The sequence below is a fragment of the Dendrobium catenatum genome, unplaced genomic scaffold (genome assembly GCF_001605985.2).
Source record: "Dendrobium catenatum unplaced genomic scaffold, ASM160598v2 fragScaff_scaffold_1428, whole genome shotgun sequence".
Lineage (NCBI taxonomy): Eukaryota > Viridiplantae > Streptophyta > Magnoliopsida > Asparagales > Orchidaceae > Dendrobium > Dendrobium catenatum.
In genome coordinates this window covers 44229-66137 of record NW_021319890.1, presented here as the reverse complement: position 1 = coordinate 66137, position 21909 = coordinate 44229, and the positions used below count along the sequence as shown (strand labels likewise).

The window sequence follows — 21909 nt, the reverse complement described above, 5'->3', positions numbered from 1 at the left end:
ATAGGATATTCTAATACAATTATTTTGTTTATTTTTTATAAATAAACATAAAGAATTGGGTGATTCTCAAGTGTTTTTAATATAAATACAAAGTCTTTTAAGTTTGTTTTTGAACCAAATTTCATTAAAATATTCTTAATCAAAGTATTTTCTTATGGCATATAAGTAAAAATAAAGAATTAGGTGACTGAGATCCGGGTGATATGCTCATAAAAATAATAAAAATATTTAAAAAAAATCTAAAACGTGATTATCTTCCAAAACTTCTAATTAAAAATGAACCTTTTAGTATTTTATATAGCCTGCTACAGCTGCAGAAGTGACCTCTATATATAAAAATCGAAGTGGAAATCAAGTTTCCCCGCCGGCCTCCACACAAACCTCCGATAATGATTGCTCCGATTCACTGAAAATCAAAAGAAAATGGATCTGATCGCTATAAAAATCCCATTTTGAAGTCATTTGCACCGGCGCAAACCCCACGAACCAAGCACTATGGCCCCTCGGAATCATGAAGGAGGGGATTAAATAAAGAATTCGGAAGGAAAGAGAATCAATTGAAAGCTCGCTCTTCCTCCTCGTCTCCCACGGCCCCTCACTCTTCTTCCTTCTCGGATTTCTTTAATCGCGTCTTTGAAACTGGAAAGCTCTATGTGGTCCCTTCTTCTCCTTTCTCCTTTCCCTCTTTTAACCATGCCGTGTAGGAGAGAAATGGGCAGAAGGAGGCTCCAGAGGGAAGAAGGCCGCTTCTGTGAAAATGGAGAAGGAACTGGATTACTTCGAGGTCCTTGGAATCGGCCCTTCCGCGACCGAAGAGGAGATTCGCAAAGCCTATTATCTAAAGGTGTGGTTTTCGAGAGATTAAGCTATTCCCTATTTTTCATCGCTCTTCTTTTCTTTTGAGTTTTGATATGTACGATGGTCTATGCTTTTATGCTTTGGATAGTGTTAATTGAACCGAGTCCTTAAATCCCTGTTTTGATGCCTATATTCTGATTTCTTACAAGGTGATTTTTCTATCAAGCTCGATTATTATGTTTTCAATGGATATTGGGGTAATTAGATTAATCGAACTTGCGAGGTTAATATTGCATTCAAATATAAGTTTATTTAAGTTAGTTGAAAGCACTGAGTACATCTAATGATGTCTTACTGTTTGTTAGGTTATCTAATCTTCATTTTAGGTCAATTCCGATAATTGAAGACCTCTCTGTATTTTATCTTTCCATCTGAGATTCCTGAAATTGGTATACATTAGATTTTCCCAAGTGTTGTTCTAGATTATACAATGGATAGAGAATTGATAAAATATGAGCTTAGCAAATCTGTAATTGGTTGCTGTCTCTGGCGCAACAAGTACTAAATAAACCTTTTAGTATTGTTTACCAATAATTCTGAACACAGTATGATCAATGGATATTGGTGTAATTAGATTAATCGAACTTGCGAGGTTAATATTGCATTCAAATATAAGTTTATTTAAGTTAGTTGAAAGCACTGAGTACATCTAATGATGTCTTACTGTTTGTTAGGTTATCTAATCTTCATTTTAGGTCAATTCCGATAATTGAAGACCTCTCTGTATTTTATCTTTCCATCTGAGATTCCTGAAATTGGTATACATTAGATTTTCCCAAGTGTTGTTCTAGATTATACAATGGATAGAGAATTGATATTATATGAGCTTAGCAAATCTGTAATTGGTTGCTGTCTCTGGCGCAACAAGTACTAAAGAAACCTTTTAGTACTGCTTACCAATAATTCTGAACAAAGTATGAATAACAGTAAAAAAAATTCTTTGGGAAATTGAAACTAAAAAGCCTTATGTTTTTACAGGCTAGACTGGTTCATCCTGACAAAAACCCAAACGATCCAAAAGCTGCTGAGAGATTTCAGGTGGGATAATCATATACTTCTTCAATTTGACATTCATTTTTGTTTTCTAGCTTCAATAGCAAAGATTCTATTCATCGTTTCGAGTTTTGAAATGTATCTGTTGGTAATGCAAATTATCTGAGCCTGCAGGCACTCGGGGAAGCTTATCAGGTCTTATGTGATCCAGTGCAGAGAAAGGCTTATGATGGCCATGGAAAAAGTAGTGTTTCTAAGTAAGTTTTTACTTGATAACATCAAATAAGTAAACGGTTTAATGCATGCCAAAGACAGCTAAATTTTCTATAGTAATTGACCTTTATGTAAAATTGATATTTCATAAGTGCTTTAGTACATTTGGACAAAGCCTCTGTTAAGTTGATGATAACTGGCACTAAATTTGAATAGGTATACATTTGAATAATGTTCTAACTTTGTGCTGGTAACGTGTACTTTAATAAAGGTATTTTTTATATTAAAATAAAGCTTATGACATTTAACTATTTTTTCCTACTTGGTATTAACTCCACGTAGTGGGATAAAGACTTGATGTTGTTGTTGTTGGCATTAAAATGTTTTGCTCAAAATGAACACCGGCTATTTGACATCTTTAGTGAACACATCTTGCTTCACAAATTGATGCATTAAACAATTTAGCTGAGCTTGAAATGTGATTTCCTCCTGAATCAAGTGGAAAATCCATTTTAGAAATTGTAAAGTATAATCTTATACTTTTTCACTATCTTTTATTAGAGAATAATCACCACTTCATTGCTTTGAATTTTATTGTCAACTTATTCTCTCATTCTATGTTTTTGATTTATATTTTTAAAAGTTGCTGATATTTGAGTTTTGCTTAAATTTTTCAGGGAATGCATGTTAGACCCTACTTCTGTGTTTACCCTTCTTTTTGGAAGTGAAGCTTTTGAGGATTATATAAGGCTTCTTTCTGTGGCTTCAATGGCTTCTAGTGAACTTTCTAGTGAACATGAGCATACTGAGAAACTTCAAGAAAGGTTGAAGGTATGCATGCATTGCTAAATGATGGCATGAATTGATGTAAAACGTACAGGCAAGGATGAGTAAATTAAGGAGTTTGGTAGCCGTTGATCTTCGATGTCCTCATCATGAATGGCATCACTTTGTAGTTTGTAGTGGCAGCCTCCTTTTTAATTAAAACATGCAATTTCTTTATTTTTCAAATTTTATCTTCTTTGGTTTGGTGTGTAGGAAGTTTATCAGGCCTTTTTGTTGATATTATTAGTTTGATGACTTCAACTATTAGATCGCATACTCCCAACACTTTTAGTTCTGATGGAATATCTATTTCATGGAATTATGGTTTCACAAAATTCTTTTATTTCTCATTGAAGTACACTAGTGTTATAAAAGCACCAAACATGGTCAATTGCAAGGGGTGTTTCATCGCTCCGAATTTCAATGCACAACAGGAAGTGCCGCCTGTGATTTATAATGGCATTCACAAAAGCATGGCAGGTATAGGTCTAATAGCCCTTTCATTCAACTATGTTAACCTAAATAAATTACATGAACATCAGGGAATAATTACTCACAGTTTGCAGCATGAGCAATGTAGTTTAACAAATTGGAAAGGACTTTCTGAAGGAAGGGAATCATAGATGAAAAATTGAAAATGCATATAAGTTGGGCATGAGAGAGTGCAGATATTTATGAAAGTTGCATGAGAACATGGTAACTAAATAGGACTAAGGTGATAACACGATTTGTAGAAAGAACTAAATGAAGCGCAATGAACAAGTACAGGAAGAAAATTTCCTATGACTTATAATCATAACAAAGGTATACATTGGAGATTCCAAAGTAATTATAATTGTGCTGCTTAAGCGGTTGTCATTTGAGTAACTATAGCTTTTACTTGAAAGCCAAAATGAAGAAGGGAAGAATGTTTTAGCAGCTCTCTGTTTTTTGAAGTGAGGTTTGTGCTTCATTATGCTTGTATAGTAACTTTTGCTCAAAACCACAACAAAACAGGTGGCCTACCTATCAGTAGTGCTCAAATAAGCTTTTAACAAAATAAATTAATATTAATTAATTTGCATTCTGATTATGGAATGGGAAAGGTCCAACTAATGACTAATGCTTGTATTAGTTGATTGGATGGATGTTAATTCTTAGATGAAATATAATCATAACTCTAAGTCATGCATGCATTGTTAATGTGGGCTCCAAAAATTTGTGCCCAACTCTTCTAAGTGAGCTTTGCATTTTGAGTCAAATTTTTAGAAGACATTAGATTAGTAGATAAGAAACTGTTCATATATTTTGCCCTCATTTTGCGAGGACTTTATGATGTGGTTCAAGATTTCTCATAGTCACAAGCCTCTAAGGTTAAATACTCTTGATTATGAGAGAGAACTTCAGATAAAGGCTAGTTATTAGGCGCTAAATGCATAGCATATTATAGAAATAATTTTTATTTCGGATATAAAAAAAAAGCATAGCACCTTTACCTTAAGATGGATGGTGGTGGAATTATGACGTACCTGATTAAGATCCTATGGTTCTATCATCTCGAGTTATCATGATCCATAATTTACTTAGTCCCATATCCCGCAAATAATCCATCTTTAGCAGCTGCTCATAAGAAGGGTTCAGTAAATGGATTTACATAAAGTTCACTCGTTGGTAGATGAGTCACGACTATATCCTTATTAGTCTAGTTTCCTTCTGACTAAACTAAAGGTCCTCAACGTTGATGTGCTTCGAACTACCATCAAACAAACTTTCATACCGGATGATACTTGACCCAATTTGACTGAAGGATTCTTGTCGGCATCAATGGATTGTATTACCCAATTTGTTAACAAAAAAAAAAAAAAGATGAAACTTTGAATAAATGCGAAGTAACGAACCTGCCTCCGCTGGCCCCACTTCGTGTGAACTCCCCAAACGACGCAAGGCTTCGCTTCTTTAACTTCCCACATGATACAAAAACCGCTCCAGGGGTCCCTCATTTCAAATCATCCTTGCTATTCATCTGTTCGTCTTCGTTGCTTTGCAGGAGATAGAGATTGCACGCGTCTCTTCTTCGGCTCCCTGCCACTGTTCGGCTTCGTTGCTTCACAAGAGATAGAGATTGCACGCGTCGCTTCTTCGACTCCCGTTGCTGTCCGACTTTGCTTTGCAGGAGGTGCGGAGCTCGCACGAGTCGCTTCTTCCAAATCTTTGTTGTTGTTCGGCTTCAACCCCTTTATTGCTGTTCGGCTTCGTTGCTTTGCAGGAGGTATAGAGATTACATGAGTGGCTCCTTCAACTCCTTTGTTATTGTTCAACTGTGCTCCTTCCACGACTACCCAAGCTGAACCCAACCATGTCTTATCGAGTTCCCCCCTCCCTCTCTTTCTATTATATAACATATATTATATAATATTATATGATATTATACATATACATATTATAAAAATGATATAAAAAGGATAAAATAGAAGATATAATTTCAAATAGGTGTCAAAGACCTCGTGTCGTTGACTTTAAGTTCGACCGAGATGATTTTTTTTCGAAGACTCCATGCAGTCGATCTTAGATCCTGGTGGAATGAATTAAAATTCGAAGACCCGAGCCGTGATCTTAGATCCGGGCGGATGTTTTTAAATTTGAAGCCCCCGCGCTATTGATCTTAGATCTGGACGGGATGAAATAAAATTTGAAGACCCCATGCTGTCAGTCTTAGATCCTAGTGGGATGATTTTAATACGAAGACCCTACGTCGTTGACCTTAGGTCCGAGTAGGAAGAAATTTCGGCAAATGCCGTCCCGATTTCTCCTCCAGTGGGGAGGGATGTCGGGGGGCTGCCGAAATTTATGGGAATATAACTTTAAAGTTATGAGAGAATAGTCCAAAATCTAAGAGCGATTGATTTGAGAATGATCATGTTTTGAAATCAAATTTTAATAAATTGGTTAATTTACTTAACTAATTAAAATTTCAATTATAATTTAAAATTAAATTGTTTGATTAATTAAAATTAAAATTAAATTGATTGATTAATTAAATTTAAAATTTAATTTAATTTAATCAATTAATTTAAAATTATATTAAATTTTTAATTGAAATTTCTGGTAGTTAATTAAAAATAATTAACCATTTAAATTTCAAATTTAAATTTAAAATTTAATTTAATAAGTTAATAAATCTATTTTAAAAATAATTGCTATTTAATTGAGCGATTAATCAATCAATCAATCAATTAAATATTAATTAATTGATGAAATTATATTGAGCATAAAAAAAAGGGCAAGAAAAGAAAGGGCAAGAAAAGAAAACACTATTTTTTTTACTAATTGACATACAACACTACTCTTCAAACTCTCTAAATACATGTACAGACTGCTCTCCAAATAAACAACTATCAACTCAAACAAGTACAGAACAACATTATGCTAGCACTCCAAGTTCCTTCCTGTACGAGTTCCTGAAGCTATCTACGAGCTCCCTGGACTGCTGCAAATACCGCATACCTGCAAACAAGCAGATAAAAGTCAACACAATTATAAATGGAAATTAATATTAAAAAATAACAAATCTAGTTACTAGTAAGACAAAAGTAATATAAAGCAAGGAAAACAATGTATTGAAAAAAAAAACTAGTAAAGTAATAGTGTCAGGAAAATGAGTAGAGTAGTAGACTACTGTAGTAAGAAAAGACTACAAGTGCATAACAACTAAAATACTGAAGCCATTGTCAAAATCACAAACTCATACGAACTCACAAACCTTTCAAATTCTTTGAGTAAAAAATCATAAACAACTAACATCCTCTCAACAAACACAATAAAAAACAAAATTCCTGGGCAACATTGTTTATAAGAACTTGGTTGTAAGACTCATTACCGGCAACTTTCAAAGGAAAGTAGTAAGCCCGACCTTATGGGAAAGTTTTAGGTAAAATTGACCTAACCACTAACCCCCGATTAAAATGCTAGCCACTTCTAATAGAAGCCGTAAGTCCGACCTCTGAGAAAAATGTTTAGATAATAACATAACTCTAAACTCCTCACCCGGGCATCCTAGTTTATAGGGCTTGATTGTAAGACCCACAACTCGGGCCACTTAGCTGAAAGGGCTAGGTCGTAAGACCCATTATTAGACAACTTCTAAAGAAGTAATAAGACCCACCCAACTGAAATCTTCGGGCTACCCTTAGTAGAGTCCGTAAGTCCCACTAACTGGGCTACTTTCTATTGAGAGCCATAAGTCCCTACCTAAATCTAATCCCATGAACAACTCTCCTTAAAAAATCAAGGCAAAAGCCTCAAGAGAGAATTTCATCTTTAAATAATGCTTTGAAATACATTAATTATGATACTAATCCCATCTTGGAATCATGTGGAATTTCTATTGTAATATCTTCTACAAAAGACACAAATTTCATGGGCATCTTAGTATAAAAGATTAAGTTGTAAGACCCGCTTTGTAGGCTACTTCTTAAGGGAAGTTATAAGACCTACCTAAACAATTAAAATTCCTGGGCTGCCTTGTTGTAGAGTTAGATTGTAAGACCCATCTTTGGGCAACTCATAAATAGAGCAATAAGCTCCATTCCAAATCAAATGTCTATGTTATTTTCTATGAAAGTCGTAAATTCCAACATAAATTTAAATCACTGGTCTACTTCCTAAAGAAGACATAAGTCCCGCTCTAATCCAAACTCTTGGGTTACTTCTAAAAGAAGTCATAAATCCCAAACTAAATCAATATTTGAGTATTCTAATAGATGTAAACCCCAAAACACCCAACAAAATTAAAACTAAAATCCACATTTAACCACTTCAATATACTCGGGATTCCTGAGAGGAGGCAACACATGGCTGCTAATCAGATTCCCTGGACACTACGGTCAATGATTGTTAGTGTTGGTAGACTGAAAACTATGGTATACCCGGGACGACAGAACTATGAGATATTGATTGGGTTTACCTCTACTTTCTCCACAATTCAGACTAAATTACCTAAAATTTATTCATCCTTAATAGAGAGTTCTCTTTTACATGTTAAGAGGGATAATTAACTATGAGCGCTTGCGCTCATAGGAAGTAAGGACCCCAGAACTTTAAACCCTGACACTACCTTCAGGAAAAATCTGATTAATTGTAATCTGACTGAAGGAAAATGGAATCCTACAGTTGCAAGGCAGGATTCATACATTCGTGCCATTTTTCTTGAGCGATCACAATTGTAACTTGTAGATATGGGATGAGTTTTTGACTTAAGAGAATAATTTTAAGTCGATCTTTCTTGACAAAGGGCCTTGTGCTCTATCAAAGTGCATAATATAATTTACAACTCAGGGGGCTGGAGCCATTGTGGAATAGTTGGGCTTTGGCCATAACTTAATATATTTGCGCCATTTTGCAACGACACTTGGAGGGCCCCTATTGTAATCATATATCTCTGGTGCCATGTGTTGATAAAATCACATGTATATGTGCAATGTCTTTACAGTCATGAAATCTTTTAAGTGAGATCATAGTGATACACTTGATAAGACATTCATTTTTTGTGAACAAATATTAGCAAAACAAGGCCTTGTTAAGTTTGCCTTCTTGCTTAATAGATGATTGTATTCGAAGGTTAGCTTTACAAGTTGCCTTACAAGTGAGGTGAAGTTGGTAGCTGGCATTTTTTTTAATGAATTTTTGTAAGAGGCTTTTAAGGCTTAATTCGAATGTCAACATATGTGCATGAATTTTGTAAATTTTGTATTTTTGTGTTCATTCATAAATTATTTAATTGTTAAGCATGAAGCATCTGATATTGGCTCTGCAAATATGTCAACCATGTGGAGAACTAGGGGAATTTACTTAATAATGCCATGATTACTGTAACATGTTGGAGAACTAATAGAATTTACTTAATAATGCCATGATTAATGTAACATGTTTGATCTTTTATACATTTTGTAAATAAATTCCAAAATTTTGTAATAAGAGAAAACCTAGAAATCTAGAATTCACCCAAACATTTGACTTAACATTAAGGGTTTAAGCATTAAGCATGAAATATTTGATTTTCTCTAGCCAAAATATTTGCCTGGTTGGAGAATTTTGGGGAGTTATAAAAAATAATTTCACATTTATTAGCACCTAGGGTTGTTTGTTTTAAGTTATTAGAAGTTTAAAGTAAAAGGAATACATGTTTTTTGAGTTTTAGGTAATTGGTATGGTAAAATAAATGAGCAACTTTTTTATATGAAGTTTATAATACATCAAAAGGCTCATTTTTGATGAATTTAGAATTCACAGTATAATTGTGAATTCCAAATTCATTGTTTGCGACATTGTCCTTCATGAAGCCATCCTTGTGTTCGCCAACACTATCATTGTCTTCCTCACATCTTTAGTTGCTTTTGTTTCCGTGTGTGTCGTTGCTGTCGTTCATGCATACGTCGTTACCATCATTCTTGCGTTTGTTGTCGCCATTCCTGCTTTCTTCTGATGTGGCTGCTTTTCCCTCTCGCTTTCGTTGGCACTATCATCCCCGTAGCCTGTCTTCATCCTTCTTATGTCCTTAGTCGTTTCCATTTTCGTGTTTTTCGTCGTTGTTATTCTTGCGTCCTCTTTCGCCTTCATCCTGTGTCCTCCTTTGTTGCTATTCATGCGTCCAATGGTCCAACAACATATTAACCCAAGACCTTGGGATACTTGCATCCCTATGTTGCTGCTGACACAATCCTTGCCGTTCAATGTTCTAGATTCATTTAATATATATATATATATATATTATAGTTAACCAAATGCAAAAAGAATTTTTTTTTTCTGAATTTATTTACAACTATCCAAACTACTACTAGTATCCAAATGAGTTATATTTAAGTTGCTTTGCATTTAAATACACATGGATATTAAATTCTTGCAATCAAATGCCCCTTCTAAAGTAACTTCTCAATATACATTAGAGAGAAATTTATTAATCTTATGTATTAAACTTGGTCGGCTTTTTATTTTTGATGAAGGCATTGCAGGGGGAAAGGGAAGAGAATCTCGCAAGATTTTTGAGAGATTTTCTTAACCAATATGCATGTGGTGACAAAGAGGGATTTTCCAAACGTGCAGAAGCTGAAGCAATACGGCTATCAAGCACAGGTTGTCTTCAAAACTTTATTTTCCTCTACAGTTGCTACTCAATGAACTTTGCTGGTTAGTCATATCCTCTAGTTGCTAACATCCAACATTTAACTACTTACCTACCGCCTCTTTATTCAAGCATTGCCATGTGCCCCTTTCTATCCAGACTAACATGTCGATGGAGAAACTTCAAGTTCTTACAATTCAATGCTTTTAGTTCTTTCGACGCTAGTGATAAATAGTTTTGATTTTGATGAATGTACCAATATCTGATATTTCCTTTTCGCTAAGTTCATTCAAATTAATGAAGTTTATATGCATTCAAACGTACACTATCGCTTTTTCTTTCTGATGGTTGCCAAAGTTTTTTCTAAGATGATGGTGATTTTGTTGTGGTTTCTATTCACAATTGTTTCTTTTACTGGTCTTTTTGGTGACTCTATCCTCCATTTTGTGGGGAAAGAAGGTAGGGATGAATAATGGCTTTCTGTGAATATTTTGATTATTCTGACTGTGAAGGTGCTTTATAAATTGTGAACTTTGGGATATCATTCTGTGTCTCATAGCTTAGGCTTGAATGAAGTAGCATCTTCTCCTAGAAATTAAATGTTATCAAACCAATCATTTTTATACAATCATATTATGAACACTTGATGGTCTATATTGTTTTTGATTATTTACTAATTCAGTATCTGAAGTTTAAAATGGTGAACTTTGCAAATAAATGCAGCTCTTGGTGCTGATATCCTACGCACAATTGGTTATGTGTATTCTAGACAGGCTGCAAAAGAGCTGGGGAAGAAGGTTATGTATCTTGGGGTTCCATTTTTTGCCGAGTGGGTGCGAACTAAAGGACATACATGGAGATCACAGATCACTGCAGCAAAAGGTCAATGTGCTGTTATTATCCGGGCAACTTCTGCTTGCATTTTTGCTAACCATTATACTTTGTAAAATATACCAGGTGCTTTGCAATTACTGCAACTGCAAGAAGATGTTTGCCGTCAATCTAATGGTGATGGCTATGCTACAGAAAAAGATGTTGAAGTAAATATGGGTATGAAGAAGGACTTGATGAACTCTTTGTGGAAAATAAATGTGCTTGACATTGAAGTAACTCTTTCACATGTTTGCCAAATGGTATGTAGTAGCATTAGCCGAACTTTGTCATAAGTTTTTGCATGAATGCCAAGAATTATATATATATATTAACAACTACTAGAATTGACATGAGAAATATGCAGCTGTGGAAGAAGTTTTTTTTTGGTTTTCCAGCAAGGCATTTTGTTCTAATGATAATAAATCTTGTCAAGCTATATTTTACTCATCTTTTTCTTTTTTATCTTTGTTTTTTGAATGCATGTCTTTCAACCTCTCTGAATAGTATTTATCTTTGATAACATTGTTTTATCATCTTGAGAAATAGAAAAGGCAATGAACTCATTGTGGAAAATAAATTTAGTACAGTTTGAAGTGACCATTTAAAAGGTATTTTGTACGATTAGATAAATGGATTATGTCTCTAAAATTTTGACATGAAGTTAAGGAAATACATCACGGATGCAAATTAGAAGCTTAGTTTTACGAGGCATTGCATGTTAAACTCATTTATTTCCAGCACTAAAGAAGGTTGCTAGGAATCTTTCTTTTTATATTATTCAATCCATCTGGTCCTTTATTTTCTTCATTTTTCTATTTTTCTTTTTTAGGAATACATGCATTCAGCCTCCTTAATAGCACTTTAGATAATTGTTGTATGCATCCTGGAGTGATCCGCATTCACAACTTTGAGCGATAAAGCACTAAATTAGCCACAAATAATTTTATTCATTCAATATCAATAATTAAATCAATTACATAGCTTGGGTCTCTATTTATAGAAAATAAGATATCATGGATGAAACCAAATTTTTAAACGGAAATCTAATCCCATCCTATCAAACAAACATTCAAATTTAAACATTTTCTTGTCTAAGAGAGAATAAAAATATAACAAAATAATTCAAATTTAAGAATTATGAAAATTTTGGCTATACTTAAAAATGGCCCAAAAGGGGCTTGAAAATGAGCCCAATTTAGGTTTGTTTTATCCCGGTTCAACTTCATGTAATTGGTTGTCTCCACTAGGGCTTTTGTGGACTGTTTTGACATGTTTGAATGCTTGTACTACAACTCATTTGATCAACAAGGAACTCTTCTTTTGAATGGCTCGTTGGAGGTGGCTGAGAGAGTGGAAGTGGCAACACTGGAGCATCTAAGGGGAGAAGTGACCTTGGAATAAGAGGGAGCATCAAGAAAGACAATATATATCTAATATAACTCGTTGGGCGGTTCCAAACATCATAAACTTGTATGATCTTGGTAATGTGGACCAACATTGGATTCAAATGTGACAACAACGGTGACACTACAAAATTCTCGTCTAAAGTAGCTTGCCTCTTGAAATAATGGTAAATGAATTAGAGCTATAGCTACAACAAAATTTGTAGGAGTAATTGTCTCTTGCTAAACAGCATTCTCAGGCTCAATAGGAATCTTAGGTGCTGATAACTCACTCATATTCTCAAAGCTCAGTTCATCATTAGAAAGTAGAGTGCCTATCATAAACATCTTCTTACAAATCATTATTACAAGGAGAAGGGTTAGAATTTTATGGCACATCTTGTTGAAATGGAGTCAAAAGGAATTTGTATGGTGTGTAGTGGATTGTGCGAAATCTTAAAGTGCAATTTTGAAATGGAGTTTCGCATATCGTATCTTCGCATATACTTCATTAATATGAATCGGAGGCTTTCATCATAAGCATGTGAATTACAGTCAACATTGGAAGAGTTGGGATGAAGAAAACCGAAGGGGTAAAAGGTTGACAATCACAAATGCACTATTCTTGATTTGCAAAATAATATTGATCTTCATAATAGGTCGACATTAAAACCTAAGTAGTGAAGAAACTAATAAAATTTCTCGAGAGAGAGGAGGGAGCGGTGTCAGAAAGTAAGAATAAGGAATCTCTATTCAAATTTTTATTTATAATTGAATGTCTATTTATAATGCTTCATATCTTTACTTATAGAAATTGGGCAATATAGATATTCAAATTTAGATCTAAATAAATCGGATGATAGAGACAAGTATTTTAATGAGACCTAAAGAAAAGGATAGTTCTAAATTTAATGTAGAAATAATTGAAAAATGATTAAATAAATCCAAAAAAATCTTGTTGCATGTCTTGTAATCCATCAATAATATTGCTTTATCATATTTGACATTAAGAGGCTATCCAAGAAGCTCTTCTTTTATCAAACATTTTCAATGAAGATTGATTCTCTTTGACTATGAAAAAACTTTCAGGCCATGCTCCTTTATATCTGTATGTAATAGATTGGCACGAAGCAATATATTGAATCACTTAGGTATTGTTTGGGATTGTTTAAGCTTTTCTATTTTTGCTTTTAAAGGCAGAAGTTTGAAATAGAGGTGAAAAAACGGTATTCTAAACACGTACTATTTTTTTACAAATTGCTTTTCTTATCACGAAAGCAGTCGAAAAGTTGTACTCCAATATACTATTGCTTTTTGACTGCTCTCATAGTAAGAAAAATAGTTGGTAAAAATAGTCTTTGGAATACAACTTTTCAACTACTTTCGTGATAAGAAAAATAATTAGTAAAAAAATAATATGTTTGAAATAAACTTTCTTACTATTTCAAAAATTTGCCTTTAAAAAGTTATTTTTTGGAAAAACTTTTTTGAAATTCTAGTTGAGAAAGGAGCTTTAAAAAGCAAAAATAGAAATTAAATTGCCTCAACAAAAGCCTTAATCATTAAAACCCTGATCTCCCTTTCTTGTTTGTATTATATTCCAAGCCTTATAGAAGTCATGTTCGCCAGTGCAGTAATAAAATTTTCATATAGGTGTTGCAAGAGAACAATGTAAAAAAGGAGGAGCTGAAGGCTCGAGCAATTGCTCTGAAAGTTCTTGGGAAACTTTTTCAGGTATGTTGATTGCATAATGCATTTGAGTAATATGTGCTATATGAGCTATTTCTGTGTGCAAAATCATAGACATCTAGTTGTGCTAGATATTTTAATTTGTTTGGTCATTAGCTTCCTGGTAAATGCAGTTGGTCATTTAAATCTTCCAGTACACCTTTTTTTTTCCATAATAATTTTAATGTTGAGGTTTCTAAAATAAAACATAACTGATACTATATGAGTCTTGTTCACGTTATTCCGTTCGTATCACTATTAAGCCTAGAATCACATTAAGTTGACCTTATTCAAGCGTTGGATCCTATATCTGCTTCTGCTCTTTTTGTTGTGCAGCATTTATTTTAGGGAGATTTACATACATACCATCATATACTATTCTATTTATATATTTAACACCTAAACTTTAATATTACATACATATCACCCATAGTATATTTTCATATCAAATATAAGTGATAGATATGAAATATATGAGTGGTAGAAAGAAAATATGAGTGACATATTTGATATTAATGATATAGGGTGTTATGTATGTAATATTAATGTTTTGAGTGTTAGATATGTAAATAGAATGGTATAAAGTGATATGTATGTAAATTTTTCTTTTTTTAATATTATGGTTGAATTGTTTTCGTGCTATCCTCTATTGGGCTATTCCTTTGCAGCCTTGAAATTAGAACTCTTCTCTAATCCAGGTTTTTTTTTGTTGCTGATTGCATACATGGTCTTGCTAAGCTTGGTTATAATTATGCCAATTTTTTCTTCTTTTTTTTCCTTATGTTTTATTTAAAGATTAAATGGATTATTATTTTCATGATGTGGTACTACCTTGTTCTGGTCAGGTATCAAACAGCCACCTGCTTGACTCAATCAATTAGCTCTTTCTCAAACCTCCTTTAGCTTAAGCTTGAGCTTGTCTCATTTTATTGAGCTCAAGCATCTCTCATTTGAGCCTATTTAAGCTTGAGCTGGACTTAGTTAATCGAACATGAGCATGAACCACATCTGGCTTGAGCTTGTGTTTGACCCAATAAGTTGAGCTTGTTATGCTCAATTCAGTATGTTTGAGCTGGCTTACTAATTGGATTGTCTCCTTGTGAAAGAGAGAAGATGAATATACATTTAAGGCATTGCAAATGATGAAACTATTGAAAAAATGATAAATTAGAGCAAAAAGAAAGATCACATAGGGTAGAGAGAGGGGCACTAGGATTTGCAAGATTTTTTTTTTTTTACATATTTTTATAATTGATGCCTTGAATTCTAATATTTTCATATATGTTCAACTCTAGCATTTTTAATCAAGTTTGATCATGAGCTGTCTATGCTAGTTCAAGTTTGCACAAGCTATTTATCAAGCTATGCTCGAGTTGGCATACAAGCTGACTCGGTTCAACTATACCCTTAGTTCTAGTGTTTTAAGTTCCCAATAAATCATCTTTATAATTACTTAGCATTAATATTATAGGAAGCACATGGAAAGTTAGGGGCAATTTAAGTTGTCTAGTGTATTATAGAGATCCAAAGTTTGCATCATTGAAATAACCTCTTTGCAAATACATGGATGAGATTTTGTACATCATTCTCTCAAGCCTTGCATTAGCGGGAACTCCATGGAGTGGGTAATTTTGTAAGTATTCTAGATAGTCCGCACTAAGATCAAAGGAGGTATATTTGGAGTCTCTAGTCTTTAAGGCGTGCCATCAGTACTCTATCCAAGTAGCTATCATGTTGTGCGTGTCACTCTTGCAATTAGCTTTTGTTGATTAGTACACTAAAGATGCACGAAAAGGGCAAAAAATGGGCAATTTAAGTGACAGTCGGCGGGCGCGACACATCACTTAAATGGTTAAATGACATCTTATTGCCAAACAGACTGCGCCGTTGCGACCAGAGCGTCAATTTCGCCTAAGAGGGAGCCCTCAAAATCGAATCAGGCAAAAGAGGTCAAAATCAGCGACCGACACCAAAAATCGACGCGCGACGCTGCCCTAATGACGTCCAATCACAAAACGAACTTCGCTGTTGCGTTTAGAACGTCGAAAATATCCAAAATTGACTATAACTTTGCTTAACGAAAATCGTGCGAGGAAATCAACGTGTATCCTAAGACAAAATGCATGGATTTCGGGGTAGCAGCACATAAATAGAGATAATGATTAATAATAATAATAAAATTATTATTGTAGTAATAATTATTATTATCAATTAATAATTTAAATTAAATTAAAAAAAGGAAACATCATCATACCTATATCCTACTCAAATCCTGTAGTCAACCACCCTTTATTTTGCTCAGCTCAACGTCGAATGGTCTTGTCTCCTTGCTCTACAAGTCGCAAATCAATCGCCTAGATTGCGGCCTCCTCCCTTTGATAAAATGAAGACAAAGCGAAGCCTCTGATTTCTTTGTTATGCACAAGAACTCCCAACTGCTCCATCTCCTCTCTTCACTTATTTGCTTCTTCAACATACAAGAACTCCTGCGATTCAAAATCTCCTGTGCTAATTTCTTTTTGTTCAATTCCTCCACAGCCGCAAGTTCGTCCACAACACTTCGAACCACACGATCCCTCCAATGTGTCGTTCGACTTCTTGATTACGCCAAACAACTCATGCCTACAATCCGCTCCTCCACTAGCAGTCGACCTCTAGATCCTTTTATGTGAATAGATAGGAGTAAACACGGCTCGAATCGTCAAATAAATATACGGTTATAACACTAACAGGGATATTTATTTTATACGTTTATATTAGGTCTTCAAGGCCTATTATAAGAAAAAGTCACTAATGTAAACATAAAGCCAATAATGAACCCGATCTTATGTCAGCAAATAGACATAGTTGATAAAGTTCAACTGATAAAGTAAAATTACCCATATGTATCTCAATGATGATCGTGTTGATAAAAAATCTCAATCCGAGGGGACCTCAAATATTCAAAAATGCCTCCTAAATTCTCATGAAAATTCAAAACTAAAAAATCATCAAAACTTAAGACATTTGAAATTGAAATAAAAAATATCAAAATACTTAAAGAAAAATACACGTTCACTCTCCGCAATAGTTTGCTGAGGTGGATAAGTTTGAAAATCACTTCATCTTACAAAGAGCAAATGTCTGGTCGAGAATATTACTATGATTTATTCTCAATCCGTCTCTTACCAGTAAGCGTGGCACGTGTCCTCTAACTGGTGGTTTCGCCGCCAAATGACACCATTGGTAAATAGTTATGATAGGGTGGTTTTGCTTCATATGACACCATTAAATTACGGTGATGGGCAGAGCCCATATGTTTCCCAACGGTTTCAAATCCTTGCGTAATGAATCAATAGGATATGATCTATTAGGCACAAAACCCTATATCAGTGAAGGTATATTTAAATTTGTTCCTTTAGACAAATATTCATCCCGGGCCTACAAGGTACCCTTGGATGAAGCAACCCATGGATGCCAATAAGAATCCTTCTTTCAGGTTGGGCAACTATATACTCTGACTTAGTAAACTAGGGATCTGGATGACCCTGGACAATAGAACGATAGGATTTGGATCGGGTTTATCATCATTCCCCTACCATTTGCTTTAAGTGCAAGGTGATGAATTTCTAATTTTAATTACCTAAACATGTTGTTACTATACACTAGATACTATGTATCTATTTGATCGCTAGCCTTAATCGAAAGTTCTATCTCGCTATCAAGAGGGGTAATTAACTATAAGTGCTTTGCGCCTATAGGAAACCTGAACTCGGATCATAAAGTCCTCACAAAACGAGGGCGAAATCTCTGGGTATTATCTTATTCAAAACCCAATCTACCTTATGAAAATTTGCCTAGGAACTTAAGTGTTAAAACTCTCCTCGACGACCCAGAAGAAAGAAAGAGACTGCGGAGAGGCCGGTGGCCGGGGCGCGAATTTTCGGAGCCCACAATTTTCTTCTCTTCATTTTTCCCTTATTTTTAAAGTTTTATTTTATCACAAAACCATATTTACCAAAAGCTCATTACTAAAGCAAGTTGATGAGTTGATCTAACAAATTTAGCTGCACATGACTTGGACTGTTAATGAAGAGAGCTTCTCTCGGAACTAAATAGACAGGGCATCAAACCTGTTCAAGTTTAGTTGAGTCAGCCAAAGTTGCTAATATGCTTATATTTTTTTCTTTTTTCTTGAAGCTCGAACCAGCCTTTTCTTTTGAAGTTAAGGGACAATACCACCGGCCATATGCCAAGTGATATTGATCATTAATGTCACTATACGTCACAACAGCTTGCAGATAAGAAAATTATATTGAACATAAGAGCAGATGCTGTTAGAGAATTCACAGTTAGCTATAATAGAAACCCATATTAACATGGGGAAATGAGAAACGACAGATCTTGAAGAGAATCCATAAATGCCATCCTTCCTAAACTATTTTAGTCTTTCGAGAAGTTACGAGTGTGACAATACCTTGCTATAATGTGATTTTTTTTTCTTTTGGTTACCTTAAACGAAACATTCTATTAAGTGCAGGGGCCTAAAAACATTTTCAAGTACTCACATGTGTGTTATTTGAATATTGATTGTAACTCTATGGGATAAGATTCATGTTACTATGTACCTGTATTGACAAAGGAACTCTTGTGATCACATCTTTCTTTGCAGAGAGAAAAGAATGCATTACCTCCTGTTGGCACATCCAAAGCAGGAAATGATTCAGATGATGAAGATGATAGCAGCTCCAATGATAGTTCTGTTGAGGATCTGCCCAGACCTCTTTCATATCGAACTCCTTTAATCACTCAGGCATGCTAAAAAAACTCATATTTCTTAGAAGGAAAATATAATGTTGTCTTGCTTTTAGTCGTCAACTAGACTGAGGGGCTGTTTGGTAGAATCTAGGATTTCATTTAAGTAGGATTTCGTAAATCCTCCAAATTCGGATTTACGAAATCATGGAGGGGTTAAATCCTGAAAACTGTTTGGTAACATTCATGATAAATCTAGTTAAATCCGGTGTGACTGTTTGGCTATGCAAGTCAGGATTTAAGACAGTTAAAAGATTTAACTTTCACCGAATCCAGCCTTAAATCCTCTCGCGCGAATAAGAAGTTAAATCCGCCGAATTGATGGATTTGCGAAATCCGGGATTTACCGCAAAAGGTGGTCTTTTTCTGTCAACCGCGGATTCCATTTACCGTGAGATTTGGATTTGCATTTTAGGCCGTTTGGCTGGATTTTACCCGAATCTGGCCTAAATCCGCATACCAAACAGCCCCTGAGTGTGATAATTCCTTTCAAACAATTGGCTTCGTTCTTGTTTGGGAAAGAAAAATTAATCTTTTCCATTGCATGCTAAATTTTTGGTCTGCTCATTATGTCTATACTTTGTCTGGTTAATTTTCTCATTAGCTGCCAGCTTTCATCACACCTTTGGCTACAAAATCAGATGTGAGTTCATATTAATACATAAACATTTGACTATGAATGTGCGTTCATTAGCAAAGTAGAAAACACATCACCTCAAGGATTAAATAATGGGTTTTGTTCCGTCTTTCAACCTAGAAACTCTTGTCATTTGCAAAAGCGTCAGGTAAATCATTCTAGGATTGTGAAAGTAAGTTGATATTTGAGGTTTGCAAATGAAAGTAGACTCCCATTTAGCAAATTTATGTTCATGTTAATGAAGAAATTCATACCTAAAGAACTTGAGGCATATCTTTTGCTCATTATGTTATAAAAAGATTGCTCTAATAACAATTTGATTCAAACTTGATTATGTGCTTTTATTGATGTTCTTATTAGTTTTTTTCTCTCAAATTATCTTTAGATTGCTTTTTGGGTTCTTGATTCCACTTGTTAATGAGGAGAAAGGGATTGGATTGGAGAGAAGTTATTTTGCCAAATTTTTTAAAAGGGGACTGGCTTTCAAGTTTCAACATCTTGGGATTAGCAACTTGGAAGTTTTTTGTGAGGAAAGAGAGAGAGAATCACCGGGGAGAGGAGAGGGAATTTAAGATGAAAAAGGAGATTGATAGATATCAAAATTACAAGCACTCAAATCCTTATTAAAATAGGGTTTGAGTGCTCAAAAAATTCATGCCTCGATTTTGTTGCAGGTGTTTTGGCGGTTTTGAATCAGATTTTCAGAAGACATATTATGCTGAAGATAAGACTTCGCTTAGAGATTTTGTTCTCATTTTTTAAGGACTTTATGATATATTTTTAAGTTTCTCATATGGTTTATTAACCCATTTGGTAACAAGAGAGAACTTTCAATTAGTACTAGTCATTTGAAGCGAAGCATTTAGAGTATAGAATATCAATGAGAGTTCGAGCTGACTTATTTACTATAATATTGAAGTAAATATTATAATAAAATTATGAAAAATTAGAAGAAAAATAATAAAGAATGATTGGAGGAGACAGGAAGAACTCATGTGGCAAGCCTACTAAGGTAATTTGGGCCATAATAAATAGTCACGATCCTTAGGGGACTGTGCACAACATGAGGAAATATTGATAGGATGTATTGTATATGACGAGTTCTACTCGTGGTCATTCACTTTTCCTTATTGCGAGCTTTACCCCTCTATTTATAGAGATTTTGTAGAATGATTGACCACCATTAAGTTGAAATATGGAGTATAATGTCATGACTCGGTCTAGAGTTTCGAATTAATGAGGTAGGAACGCACGATCAAACATATTTCATAATTCTTTGAACAACAATTAACACTCATCAAAATAAACATCCAATTTTAACGGAAGAGTTACTAAAATAATTTTCAATCTGAGTATATGATAAAATAATTCTTAACTATTTTCAGTTCACTATCTTTTTTTCTTTGTTCATGAGGCGAAGCTTAGGCCTAAAAAAAATGCGTAAAGTGAAATTAAATATTAAAAATAAAATTTTTTATATAATACTCAAATAATATGTTAAAAAATAACATATTAATTTTCTATTGAACTATGATGTAACAAATTAACATACATATGAAAAAAAAAATTGCACAAGATATAAAGTAGTAAGTAATAAATTGTGTAAAATAGAATTGGAATCCAAATATTAAAAGAGCAAAATAATATAAAACATAAGAATTGCATAAAAATATGAGCTTTTTTCACAATGCAGATTTGTTGTTTTTTTTTTCCTTTCTTGAGGCATTATTTGCTGCTCTTGCCATATCTGCTTTTCTATTTTTGGTGATTCTCATGACGAATTCTTTCTCAAAAAAAGTTTCTGCCACTTTCGCTAATAAGATGAACTTCTCATTGCAAATTATATCCATATTTCATCTCATATGTTTCTCTTGGTTAGGGCATTGGTCGGCTCTTTAGATGTCTTTGCAACCCAGCATATGATGTTGCAGACGATGAACCTCATAACAAATGATGAAATATCCATAAAAACCAAGGAGTTATGCGACAGCAAAAATTTTATGGATTCTTTTATATGTTATTTTTACACGTTTTGGAGTAATTTGCCATTATGTATATGGGATTATTCTCTTAATCTTGTTTCAACTTACTAGAAGGCTATTGCTAAATTTGTCCATTGAACATAACTTCAGTTGTATAATTTATTTGCTTTCATTAAAGTTCTTAATTTTTTTATTCAAAGTAACCATATTGCAAATATTTTGTAATTGATGAGTTATATAGTTAAAAATGTTGCAAAATGAATGAAATTTTATCTTGACTTTCAATTTGCATGAACTACCAGTGCTTAATGGAATTAGAATGACCTCTATCAGTTAAGGCCCTATTTTGTTAATAATCAGCTGTTATTTTTGCTTGAGCGGGCAGAGAAAGGATTTGAGCTGATTCAATCTAGCGAAGATTCGGAAGCTACTTTAAGAAGCAGAAAGAAAGCCTTCTCAAACGAAGCCTAAATTGATTCAAAGCTACTTTTTTTCGGTCTTGGCCGTAGCTAAGCCTTTTAATAGGGT

General features: G+C 34.0%; 1 protein-coding gene across 2 annotated transcripts; it reads left to right on the top strand.

The window, feature by feature from the left end:
• The first annotated feature begins 319 nt into the window (after positions 1-319).
• LOC110095112 (chaperone protein dnaJ 10) lies at positions 320-21574 on the top strand. Of its 2 annotated transcripts, XM_020820512.2 has the most exons (10): positions 323-844; positions 1837-1896; positions 2026-2108; positions 2742-2895; positions 9867-9996; positions 10709-10867; positions 10943-11118; positions 13894-13974; positions 18620-18760; positions 21279-21574. In XM_020820512.2, exons 1-10 carry the CDS (start codon positions 758-760, stop codon positions 21351-21353), a joined length of 1146 nt encoding a protein of 381 aa, XP_020676171.1. In that variant the 5' UTR covers positions 323-757; the 3' UTR covers positions 21354-21574. The 2 variants fall into 2 exon arrangements, with proteins under 2 accessions (XP_028555847.1, XP_020676171.1); XM_028700014.1 differs by lacking the exon at positions 18620-18760 and having other exon boundaries at positions 320-844.
• Positions 21575-21909: the final 335 nt, after the last annotated feature.

Coding starts and splice junctions, on each gene's coding strand:
- LOC110095112 (XM_020820512.2), top strand. CDS start 758: ATGGAGAAGGAACTGGATTACTTCGAGGTCCTTGGAATCGGCCCTTCC. Junction 2,896..9,866: donor AACTTCAAGAAAGGTTGAAG/GTATGCATGCAT, acceptor TTTTTGATGAAG/GCATTGCAGGGGGAAAGGGA. Junction 11,119..13,893: donor TTTCACATGTTTGCCAAATG/GTATGTAGTAGC, acceptor ATTTTCATATAG/GTGTTGCAAGAGAACAATGT.